The sequence below is a fragment of the Coregonus clupeaformis genome, chromosome 20, assembly GCF_020615455.1.
Source record: "Coregonus clupeaformis isolate EN_2021a chromosome 20, ASM2061545v1, whole genome shotgun sequence".
Classification (NCBI taxonomy): domain Eukaryota; kingdom Metazoa; phylum Chordata; class Actinopteri; order Salmoniformes; family Salmonidae; genus Coregonus; species Coregonus clupeaformis.
The window spans coordinates 2724435-2737499 of NC_059211.1; the positions used below are offsets into that span (position 1 = coordinate 2724435).

Sequence of the window (13065 nt, forward strand, 5' to 3'; positions counted from 1 at the left end):
AGCCCAGTATAGGCTATAATAATGCCCTAACCTAATTGCAATTGACATAAAAAGAGTTACATTAAAAAAATTCTCTCATTTTATCTTTCTTGAGAGGGAACAAATCTCGAAACGCTTTACAGCAAGTACACCACTGTATGCCGGTGACACCTGCAAGCCCCGCCTCCCCGCAGAATAAAGAATAGGCATGAGTGGATCATTGCCGTGTCACTACAAATGGTACCTTAATTAAGCCAATTCATTGGCTTTAGACATGCCAATCATGTCTGTGTTGTAATCTGATTGGTGTTTGCACCACTTCATGGCAAACGTTGTAGAAACGCTGAAGCACGCCATTCTGTTTATGATTTCTATTAATGATTGATTTTAATGTCTGCCTTATTTGTATTATTACATAGTTGGGGATGACAGGGGAGAAAGGGTGGACAGCTCCCTGTCTAGTAGTTGTCGCCTGTAGCTAGTTATAGGTCTTCTTGAGGAAGCTCCAGACAGACGGACAGGCGCGCGAGTTCGCATTTTCTAATAAAACAGCAGCACGAGCGATGGCTTCGGCGTCGCGTTTCGTACTGTAATTTTCTTAAGGCGGCGAAGTCGACATTGTGAAGGTTTTATTCTGCGCTAGTTTCGTGGTTGCCAGGTGTTGGAATGATATAGGAGCTACGAGCAAGAGCCGCTTCGATTATGGGAACATTCAGGTGGGCATTGCTGTTTTATTTATAAATGTATCTAGACATTATTTACTGTTGTTGTTCTTGTTATAATTTCATGTGTCACAGAAATATTTGTTATGCATGTAGATGGATCGAGCGAAGTTTACGTTTCTGCTCCAAAACAAAGCACAGAGAAGGAAGCCTTAATCTTCATCAGAGGTTACTCGGCGACAGCGGTGCTAATACTGCTCAATTTCTCTCTTGTCGAAATAATACAGTGGTCTTCATTTGCATATTGTCGGAGAGCGAATAGGCCCCTCAAATGGAAAGGGAAGGCAAGCGAAAAAGAAAATAGCCGAAATAGGCTACAAACCCTGTTATTTTTTTCTGTAGCCTACTGTATTACGCACAGAAATAAGAGGACACATTGTAGCCCCTTCGCCGGCGAGGCCTCAATTTCATATCGTTATACAATCGATGCAATGTTTTGAATAGCCTTCTTCTTGTCACATTGCGCTGCAAGACATAGGCTCGAGCTGTCATTTGAATTGGTGACAGATGCTGGAACTGAAGCATCATCTGCAGCGCGAGAGCCTGTTGTAAGGTAGCAGCCATATGCATCAGCATTTTGGCCTTAAATCCAGGCAAAGTGCCATCACACAAACCGAAACAGGCAAAAGCATACGGAATTACATCCTCAGCTAGTTATTTGTAGCCTATACAACGCAGGTTTTGTCCTTCAGATTTATGCTATTTGCTAGTGAACGCATGATACAGCCGTTAGAATATTGTAGTCAGAAATGGATGTCCCTTGGGTTGGCTTTACTCCAAAAGGAGAGCGAAAGATCTCAGACATTAGTATGAATTGCGGCTAACATTTTATTATGGAAGGGGTATTATGGCTGACTATTAAAAAGTGAAATATTCTGCCCCAGGCGTCTGCATTCAGTCTCTTTTGGGGACTAATGTTTAAGGAATAAATTACCTTGCATTTCAGACTAATTATGGTTAATATTATAAACACTAGAATAGAACAGACTAGAGACATGCACCACCAAGTGAAAGCGCTGGGTAGATTTAATCAGCAATGGTTGTGTGTTGAGTGAGAAATCAAGTCATTGCTTTTAGCCTTATCTAGGAAATGCACTCACCATACAGAGAGGGAGTGAAACACACTGGCTCTCAAGAAAACAATTATCTGATCTTCACACATCCTTATGACCTTGTTTTGAAATGAAATGCCGCCCCCACACACACAATGATGGGACATTTTAACATTAAAGTGACACTTGGCATTCACATACAGCTGTCTAAACCTCCACTTCTTACTCATCATCCCTGCTACTTGCTGTTGCTACGGCAATCTATGCAGAGGTGAACTGTGAATGAATGGTAAGCTAATAGGCCTTTGTGATGTTGTCAGGATAAACAGTCTTTGTGTTTTACACCGGCTTGGCAGTGGCGTGCTGCTGCCGTACAAAACTGCTGAATGCCACAATAAGGGCCGTAGTAATAGGAGGGAGGGATATCATCTACCAGTCCGGATGTCTGTCTGGATTGCTGTCAGGTTCTGTATGTCTGTGCATCTCTATGAGGGTCTGTCTGTCTGTCCGTCACACTGACTCTCACTGTGGTTGGTTGGTTGTAGCAATCAGCAGAGGCCTGCCCTGTGCTAAAGGCTGTACTCCATTATCCTGCTGTGCTGCTGATGCTGAGATACTGGGAGCAACTCCATGACCTGACATACCAAGCCTAAAACTCCAGTATCCTGCCCTACTGCAGCTACTACAAGCTCCCTTCTACATTTACATTTACATTTACGTCATTTAGCAGACGCTCTTATCCAGAGCGACTTACAGTTAGTGAATACATATGTTATTTTTTTCATACTGGCCCCCCGTGGGAATCGAACCCACAACCCTGGCGTTGCAAACGCCATCCTCTATCAACTGAGCTACATCCCTACCGGCCATTCCCTCCCCTACCCTGGACGACGCTGGGCCAATTGTGCGCCGCCCATGAGTCTCCCGGTCGCGGCCGGCTGCGACAGAGCCTGGATTCGAACCAGGATCTAGTGGCACAGTTAGCACTGCGATGCAGTGCCTTAGACCACTGCGCCACTCAGGAGATTCTAGTCTGTTGTTGTTCTTGTTATTTTGGTAGCACTTTACATTACAGCACGGAATAAAGCGCTAATAGAATGGTAACTAGTTAAAGTTACTCACAAAGCAAACCATTATTTGCCCAGATACAGGATGCTACAGATCAGTATAACTGTATTGTTTCAGAGACATCACATACTAGAGGGGTAATAATACAAAAACAACATGGCAGTGTTTCCCCTAAAATTCCAAAAATTTCTTGGCATGGGGCCCCCATTGATTTTGTTAGAATGTTTGAGTCACTCAGATACACTATATATACAAAAGTATGTGGACACCGCTTCAAATTAGTGGATTTGGCCATTTCAGCCACACCCTTTGCTGACAGGTGTATCAAATCGAGCACACAGCCATGCAATCTCCATAGACAAACATTGGCAGTAGAATGGCCTTACTGAAGAGCTCAGTGACTTTCAATGTGGCACCATCATAGGATGCCACCTTTCCAACAAGTCAGTTTGTCAAATTTCTGCCCTACTAGAGCTGCCTCGGTCAACAGTAAGTGCTGTTATTGTGAAGTGGAAATTTCTAGGAGCAACAACGGCTCAGCCGCGAAGTGGTAGGCCACACAAGCTCAGAGAACAGGACTGTCGAGTGCTGAAGCGCGTATCTGTCCTCGGTTGCAACACTAACTACCGAGTTCCAAACTGCCTCTGGAAGCAACGTCAGCACAAGAACTGTTCGTCGGTAGCTTCATGAAATGGGTTTCCAAGGCCGAGCAGCCGCACACAAGCCTAAGATCACCATGCGCAATGCCAAGCGTCGGCTGGAGTGCTGTACAGCTTGCCAACATTGGACTCTGGAGCAGTGGAATCTCTGGAGTGATGAATCACGCTTCACCATCTGGCAGTCCGACGGACGAATCTGGGTTTGGCGGATGCCAGGAGAACACTACCTGCCCCAATGCATAGTGCCAACTAAAGTTTGGAGGAGGAATAATGAGTGGTCTGGGGCTGTTTTTCATGGTTCGGACTAGGCCCCTTAGTTCCAGTGAAGGGAAATCTTGACGCTACAGCATACAATGACTTCTAGATGATTCTGTGCTTCCAACTTCGTGGCAACAGTTTGGGGAAGGCCTTTTCCTGTTCCAGCATGACAATGCCCCCGTGCACAAAGGGAGTTCCAAACAGAAATGGTTTGTCGAGACCAGTGTGGAAGAACTTGACTGGCCTGCACAGAGCCCTGACCTCAACCCCATCGAACCCCTTTGGGATGAATTGGAACGCCGACTGCGAGCCAGGCCTAATCGCCCAGCATCATTGCCAGACCTCACTAATGCTCTTGTGGCTGAATGGAAGCAAGTCCCTGCAGCAATGTACCAACATGTAGTGGAAAGCCTTCCCAGAAGAGTGGAGGCTGTTATAGCAGCAAAGGGGGGACCAACTCCATATTAATGCCCATGATTTTGTAATGAGATGTTTGACGAGCAGTACATGTTATTGAGTGAGGATGCCTGGGGGGTGGTCTGGAGAGGAGCAAGGCCCCCTTGTCCGGAAGTTGGGGAACAGCATAAGCCATGGCAAATTGTGTAGAATTGCAGGAAATTAGCTTTAAAACTGTAATTTCCTCTCATTGCAATGGCAAAATTTGTAGAATTGCAGGAAATTTGCTTTAAAACTGCATTTCTTTTCTCTTAACTCCCTAACAAAATGTGTAGAATTGCAGGAAACTAGCTTTAAAACTGTGAAATGTTCTCTCTTCCCCATGGCAAAATGTCTAGAATTGCGAATAGCAGAAACATTTGCTTTAAAACAGCAACATTTTGTCTCTGCGTCAGGGGAGGGCCTCTAAAAATGTTGGTTGGAGAAGGTGCTGTTGGCCACGCCCACTACCACGCCCCCTTATCTATATCCCCACCTAGTCAGGTGAACAGGGCCTTGCCCTTTATTATGATAAGCAAGCCCAGGCAACCATTTCACCAGAGCTGTTGTCTTGGTTGCACTTGTTTTCTAGGATCACTGGTGTCTAGTAATGTACAGGAATGATTCACATCAGTTCATTGTGTGGTGCGTCTCTGGGAGTATGATTAACGTCACCGCTCCATTGGCCCATTCCACTGTGGGTGGCAAACTATCCAGACCTGTTCTGAAGGGAGGTTTCATATGGCTTTAATATGGAGCTGAATGAACACACAATCAACTGGTGACACAATGTACCGGGGCTATTGTACCAAAGTGGAACAGGTGTGCCAGTAATAGGTCAAATGGTTTCTGTTTGACGCCACACTAACTATACTGGACCCAGATCAGTTTCGGTCGGTGCCCCAGAAAAGGGGATCAGGTTGGTTCATCTACTGTGGGAAAGTGAGGTTTAAATCAATCCCATGCATCGTTTATGTGTGTATTTTACATTTTAGTCATTTAGCAGACACTCTTATCCAGAGCGACTTACAGTTAGTGAGTGCATACATTTTTCATACTGGCCCCCCGTGGGAAACGAACCCACAACCCTGGCGTTGCAAGCGCCATGCTCTACCAACTGAGCTACAGGGGACTTTTCTGTTAATGCCTAGGCAAATGCAAGGGCATCCGGGGTTAAGTTGGTGTACAGTGTGTAATCGGTTTGTAATCCTTTTGAGGTTAACGCAGGAGTGCGTGTGATCCTTTTAATCTGTATCTTTCTTATTGAATCACAGACCTGATCAGGGTCAGATAGGCCTAGCCACCATCCGACAATACACTCAGTACCATTGCAGAATAAATTATTAGTCACATCGCATTGCTTTGCAGTTCCTTTGGAGGGAGGATGGTGGAAATGTGTATTTTAAAGCCATGTTCCCCTTGGTATTCATGGCAACGTGATTATCAGGAGGGCGCTTATAGCTAAACTAGGAATTCAGGAAGCAATTCTTGTTCTAAATGTGGTTACGTTTAGGGAACTTGGGTATTCTGAGGGAGCTTCACCGGATGACATGTCATTTTAATTAGCCCAAATGTGTCTGGTCTTCATTCAAGCTGACCGTCAAAGCAACTTATTCATTAGATTCATCTAGATTCTAGATACCATCTGCTGAACAGGGCCATGGACCGAACGACCAATGAAATCATGGTAATGAATGTATATATAATTAACTTTGTCAAGGAAGGTCATGTGGAGATCAGGCTGCCATTACCATGACGATGTTGGATGACTAGGGGAGGTCAAGCCTATTACAGACAAGGGTTAATATGCAGCCATTACAGAAACACAGAGGGAATACATCAACAACAGTGACGTCAGAAGAGCACAGGGTTCATAATACAAACCATAGAAACCAGAGCGGGAGACGAACTGGGCACTACATAGTGGACTACCTTTGACCAGGGCCCGTTCCCAAGTGGCATTCTATATAGATAATAGGGTGCCATTTGGGATGCAACCACAGTCGCATGCACTTGGATGTTGTTGCATTGAGGGGCAAGCCACGTGTCAGCAGACAGACGGGCACAAAGATGTAAATGAGATGTAGCAACAGCGAGGTTAGGGCGGACAGGAGGGAGGACTGGGGGATTAGCGTGGGCGCTGCCCTTGATGTCAAGCATGGCCTGAGGGGGAGACAACACGTACAAGGAGGGAGAGAGGGGGAGGGAGGCATGGTATGGGGGAGGGGTGATTTAGGGGTTCGGGGTGAGAAAGATGGAGGGAGAAATGGGGGATAGAGAGGGTTGATAGTAGGGGGTTGGGGGTACAATAGCTCTGTCTGTTGCTGTGGACAGTGGGAGTGAGGATAGGAAGCGCTGAGGCACACAATGTGATAATTGTGCACGCAGATAGCGGTTTACGTACAAACACATGCATAGGCACAACACAGTGCTCACATTGAAGCTGCCCCATTCACAGCTAGGGAGAAGCTGCGGTTTAACACACACACACACACACACACACACACACACACACACACACACACACACACACACACAACAGGGCTCACATTGAAGCTCCCTCATGTGCTGGGTACAGCCTTTGGTCCCCCAAGGCTATCTCTATCTCCAGTACTCTGCAGTCCCAAGTTCACCATGGTGGCGTCTCAAATTTCACCCTATTTCCTATAGAGTGCACTACTTTTGACCAGGGCCCATAGGATGGGTTCATAGGGCTCTGATCAAAAGTAGTGCACTATATAGGGTGCCATTTGGGAAGCACAACATTGTCTCCCGAGTGGCGCAGTGGTCTAAGGCACTGTATCGCAGTGCTAGCTGTGCCACTAGAGATCCTGGTTCGAATCCAGGCTCTGTCGTAGCCGGCCGCGACCGGGAGACCCATGGGGCGGCGCACAAGTCGTCCAGGGTAGGGGAGGGAATGGCCGGCAGGGATGTAGCTCAGTTGGTAGAGCATGGCGTTTGCAACGCCAGGGTTGTGGGTTCGATTCCCATGGGGGGCCAGTATGAAAAAAAAAAAAAAATGTATGCACTCACTGTAAGTCGCTCTGGATAAGAGCGTCTGCTAAATGACTAAAATGTAAATGTAAATGTAAACAACATACCACCTCCAGACACACTAAATGGGAGGACTTCCACATTCAGCTACATTCAGTGCCATTTTTTAAATGTATTTTTGTTCTAAGACCTTCATTTTGTCCTACTTTTACCCTTTAGAGAGATGTAATGTACTGATAGCCAGACCAGCAATAGTCCCACACATTGCTGTAGTCTAGCATGACTCAGAGTTTGGACTACAATCTGGCTTCAATGACATTGCTGTATACCCCCTCTGCTGTACTTCCAACTGTAGCTAGAGTGGAGTGATGCCTGGTGAGATGACCAATGGGGATAGCAGCAATTTACGGGAATAGTTTTCAGAGGGAGACTAGTGTTTATATTTTCATAGATTTCTAGATTTTAAGGAAGTTTCTTAAATGGTAACTAGATGCATTTCCACCGTCGCAGTCGTGAGGAATATGAAGGGTTAAAGTTCAGTATTTATAGCATTATAAGATTTGCTTTGATCAAATTAGGCTACATATGGACAACTTTTCTCTGTTGCTATTGTTACATTGTTTTGGAGGAACTAGCTACGTGTAATTTCGAGGGAGTATCGTGACCGTTTGGAGACACCCGTTTGCCCGAGCTGCTGCTCTTCTTCTGATGCGATTGGTCTCATGTGCTAGTTAATGGCTCTTTTGATTGGCCTCTCCCAGCGCATGAATGCTGTCCTTGTCTCTCCATCCCTCTGCAGTGTTTTCTCCCTTCAAACAATCTTTGGGTGGTGTCCTGGATATGTTGTGTGTGTGTGTGAGTTGTAGTCGTAGAGCTGTTCAGCATTCCGATGGTGGCTAGCCCATTACCCTCATCTCTCTCTCTCCCCCTCCCTCGTCTTCCTTTTGCAGATGTGCACAAGCCCTACATTCTGGGATTCCGGTTGTCCATTTGTCAAATGTATGCTGAATTACCCTCGGCTTTGGGTTAGGCCCATCTCTCCTCTTCCTCTATGTGAATTGGGGCCACCAGCTCGGCTGGACTGGCTTACCCAGTAATAGAGCTCCCATACATGATGCAGGCCAGGGCTGTGCTTCTGCCCATAGAAATATAATCACTATAATTGGAATGCTATGAGGGTGCAGTCAAATTGCCATGGCCTGAAGTGTTTTACCTGTTAGAATAATTATATTTCGATGGTGCTGTCAGGGTTTTCTTTTTCGTTCTAGTAATTATATTTCTATGGTGCTGCTTGGCTGCCACAGACAGGAGTGGAAACACCATAGAACTAGAATGAGTAGAACAGGAAACAACCCAGGCCACCGCAATTTGACTGCACCCTCATGGGATTCTCATTCTAGTAAATCAATTTCTATAGTGCAGCCTGGCTGCCACAGACAGGAGTGCATAGAGGAAACCCCCCCATTGGTTTTGTGATTAGTAGCTACATTGTGCAGTGCACAGTCTGTTCTTGGCTTTACTAGAAGGAAGAGATAGGATAGTGGACTGACAAAGCACCAAGCCCTGCCTACCCTGCCTCGCCTCACATAGGCCAGTAGAATGTTGCACGTTGTGGACCACAGGCCTGAGTGTGCGCGCACACACACACACACCAACAACAACAAACACAAAACCTTCCTTATCAGAAAATGGGATTTCATGGATTTAACCTCCGCTTAAATTGCCATTCTTTTTTTCTTTGTCAATGGATTTGCATGAGAAAACAAACAATTAGAAAATATAATACTTTGAGGAATGTTGTTTTGTATTTACATAGCTCTGCAGATTTCTAGTATATCAACATGGCCTATCTTTCTCAACACATTCTTTCTAGTTTGCTAATCTCATAGTTAATTATGGCTCCAATCCAGTCTCTTCCTGCTTGCTTGATATTCACAGCATGATGTCATCAAACATTCATGACATCACATTAATGGCAATCTAGCTAATGTTGATCCATTAGTGAGTGGTTTAAATGGTGAAATACAGTATTGAACTCTACGTTGATGGTTTCTATGATTGGGAGATGACTGTGTGTCCTTCTAATACAGGATTACATCATGATCCATTAAATCCATACACATATAATGTGTGCGTCCCAAATGGCACCCTAATTCCTATATAGTGCACTCCTTTGACCAGAGCCCTGGTCAAAAGTATAGAGAATATGGTGCAATTTAGAGTGCACTATAGAGAAAAGGGTGCAATTTGAGACGCAACCAATGTCTTTATAAAAAAGTCTGTAAGTGAATGTTGAGCCACAGTGAGACTATGGCCATTATAGAATGTTATGTCATCATCCAGGGTGACTCAGGCCCACACCCTGATAACCGCTCCCTGAGCAAGTGGATGGCTATACTACCATTCACTGTGGATTTACTGTGATCAATTCACTTAGATAGGAATCAAGGGACTGTATGTCAATCAGTATTCAGTCTATTGATCATTCAATCAGTTGGGCCTAATCAAATTATTTTTGTTGACATAGAAATTGGCTCTATGAAAATGTCAATCGAATTATATTTTCAGAGCACTTAGCCATTTATCACAGCAATCAACCAACAGTTGACCTCTAAAGGCGTATAAGCATTGACTGTCGAGAGACATATGTATGTATGCATTTATGTATGTACACTACCAGTCAAAAGTTTTAGAACACCTACTCATTCAAGGGTTTTTCTTTATTTTGACTATTTTCTACATTGTAGAATAATAGTGAAGACATCAGAACTATGAAATAACACATATGGAATCATGTAGTAACCAAAAAAGTGTTAAACAAATAAGAAATATATATATATATATATGAGATTCTTCAAATAGCCACCCTTTGCCTTGATGACAGCTTTGCACACTCTTGGCACACTCTTGGCATTCTCTCAACCAGCGTCATGAGGTAGTCACCTGGAATGCATTACAATTAACAGGTGTGCCTTCTTAAAAGTGAATTTGTGGAATTTCTTTCCTTCCTAATGCGTTTGAGCCAATCAGTTGTGTTGTGACAAGGTAGGGGGTATACAGAAGATAGCCCTATTTGGTAAAAGACAAAGTCCATATTATGGCAAGAACAGCTCAAATAAGCATAGAGAAACGACAGTCCATCATTACTTAAAGACATGAAGGTCAGTCAATTGCTTGGGCCAAGGAACACGAGCAATGGACATTAGACCGGTGGAAATTTGTCCTTTGGTCTGGAGTCCAAATTGGAGATTTCTGTTCAAACCGCCATGTCTTTGTGAGATGCGGTGTGGGTGAACAGATGATCTCTGCGTGTGTAGTTCCCACTTTAAAGCATGGAGGAGGAGGTGTTATGGTGTGGGGGTGCTTTGCTGTTGAGACTGTCTGTGATTTATTTAGAATTCAAGGCACACTTAACCAGTATGGCTACCACAGCATTCTGCAGCGATACACCATCCCATCTGGCTTGGGCTTAGTGGGACTATCATTTGTTTTTCAACAGGACAATGACCCAACATACCTCCAGGCTGTGTAAGGGCTATTTTACCAAGGGCTATTTCACCAAGAAGGAGAGTGATGGAGTGCTGCATCAGATGACCTGGCCTCCACAATCCCCCGACCTCAACCAAATTGAGATGGTTTGGGATGAGTCGGACCGCAGAGTGAAGGAAAAGCAGCCAACAAGTGCTCAGCATATGTGGGAACTCCTTCAAGACTGTTGGAAAAGCATTCCAGGTGAAGCTGGTTGAGAGAATGCCAAGAGTGTGCAAAGCTGTCATCAAGAATGGCTATTTGAAGAATCTCAAATATAAAATATGTTTTGATTTGTTTAACACTTTTTTGTTTACTACATGATTCCATATGTGTTATTTCACAGTTTTGATGTATTCACTATTATTCTACAATGTAGAAAATAGTACAAATAAATAAAAATAAAATGGAATGAGTAGGTGTTCTAATACTTTTGACCGGTAGTTTATACTGAACAAAAATATAAACGCAACATGCATTCAAAGATTTTACTGCGTTATAGTTCATATAAGGAATTCAGTCAATTGAAATAAATACATGAGGCCCTAATCTATGGATTTACATGACTGGGAATACAGATATGCATCTGTTGGTCACAGATACCTTAACAAAAAACTGTGGGGCGTGGATCAGAAAATCAGTCCGTATCTGGTGTGACTACCATTTGCCTCATGCGGCGCAACACATCTCCTTCGCATAGAGTTGATCAGGCTATTGATTGTGGCCTGTGGAATGTTGTCCCACTCCTCTGGATATTGGTGGGAACTGGAACACGCTGTCGTACATGTCGATCGTTGAGTATGCAGGCCATGGAAGAACTGGGACATTTTCAGCTTCCAGGAACAGATCCTTGCGACATGGGACTGTGCATTATCATGCTGAAACATAAGGTGATGATGGCAGATGAATAGCACGACAGTGGACCTCAGGATCTCGTTACGATATCTCTGTGCATTCAAATTGACATTGATCAAATGCAATTGTGTTCGTTGTCTGTAGCTAATGCCTGCCCATACCATAACCCCACCGCTACCATGGGGTACTCTGTTCACAACGTTGACATCAGAAAACCAGTTGCCCACACAACGCCATACACGTGGTCAGCGGTTGTGAGGCCGGTTGGACGAAATGCCAAATTCTCTAAAACGACATTGTAGGCGGCTTATGGTAGAGAAATGAACATTCAATTCTCTGGCAACAGCTCTGGTGGACATTCCTGCAGTCAGCATGCCAATTGCACGCTCCCTCAACTTGAGACATCTGTGGCATTGTGTTGTGACAAAACTGCACATTTTAGAGTGGCTTTTTATTGTCCCCAGCACAAGGTGCACCTGTGTAATGATCATGCTGTTTAATCAGCTTCTTGATATGCCACACCTGTCATATGGATGGATTATCTTGGCAAATGAGAAATGTTCACTAACAGGGATGTAACCAAATTTGTGATATTCTTTGTTGTTGAAATAAGCTTTTTGTGCGTATGGAACATTTTATGGGATCTTTTATTTCAGCTCATGAAACATGGGACCAACACTTTACTTGTTGCATTTATATTTTTGTTCAATTGCATTTATATTTTTGTTCAATGTATGTCCTTGTGAATATGTCCTCGTAATTCAAATGTCCTCTAAATTCACAACAGGTTTGAGGAACCCTGATCCGATTGGCTCCACGCTCCGGCGCCGCCCTACCAGGTGACCCTACAGCGGGGGAGACGGGTGAGGAGATCCAGCCACAGCCTCCCCTGTCCCACAGTGCATTGCACCGTGCCCACCACCACCATGTCCACCCCCAGCGGCAGCCCCGAGAGAGAGGGCTCCACAGGGGGACCCAACCAGTTGGAGTGTCCCCCCTCCTCTCCCCCTGGCATGGACCACTCCATGGGCAGCCCCCTGCTCAGCCCGGACTCATCTTGCCAAGATGCCATGCTCTCGGCCCCCGCCGCCTCCCCCGCTGACTCGGAGAGCCTGAGCCCTGACGAGCTAGAGCTGCTGGCTAAGCTGGAGGAGCAGAACAGGTGAGAAAGAGATTGGAACTGGGATTCACGTGTTGCACAGTAGCTATAGGTAACTGCCAAAATAAAGGAAACACCAACATAAAGTGTCTTTTAATAGGGTGTTGAGCCACCAGAAGAGCTTCAATGCACCATGGCATAGATTCTACAAGTGTCTGGAACTCTATTGGAGGGATGCGACATCATTCTTCCTCGAGAAATTCCATAATTTGGTGTTTTGTTGACGGTGGTGGAAAACGCTGTCTCAGGCGTCGCTCCAGAATCTCCCATAAGTGTTCAGTTGGGTTGAGATCTGGTGACTGAGACACACACACACACCCTTTAAACCCCCAATGCCCCTTTGAGACCCCTCTTTC

The 13065-nt window shown here is 44.9% G+C and overlaps 1 protein-coding gene across 2 annotated transcripts in view; it reads left to right on the forward strand.

Annotated features, from left to right (window-relative positions):
• Positions 1–322: 322 nt before the first annotated feature.
• The window catches only part of evi5l (ecotropic viral integration site 5 like), a 34345-nt gene continuing 21602 nt past the window's right edge, over positions 323–13065 (forward strand). For both annotated transcript variants that reach the window (XM_041838997.2, XM_041838998.2), the window contains exons 1-2: positions 323–695; positions 12338–12712. In XM_041838997.2, the coding sequence (XP_041694931.2) occupies positions 12477–12712 (236 nt within the window). In that variant the 5' untranslated portion in view covers positions 323–695; positions 12338–12476. The remainder of the gene's footprint in view (positions 696–12337; positions 12713–13065) is intronic.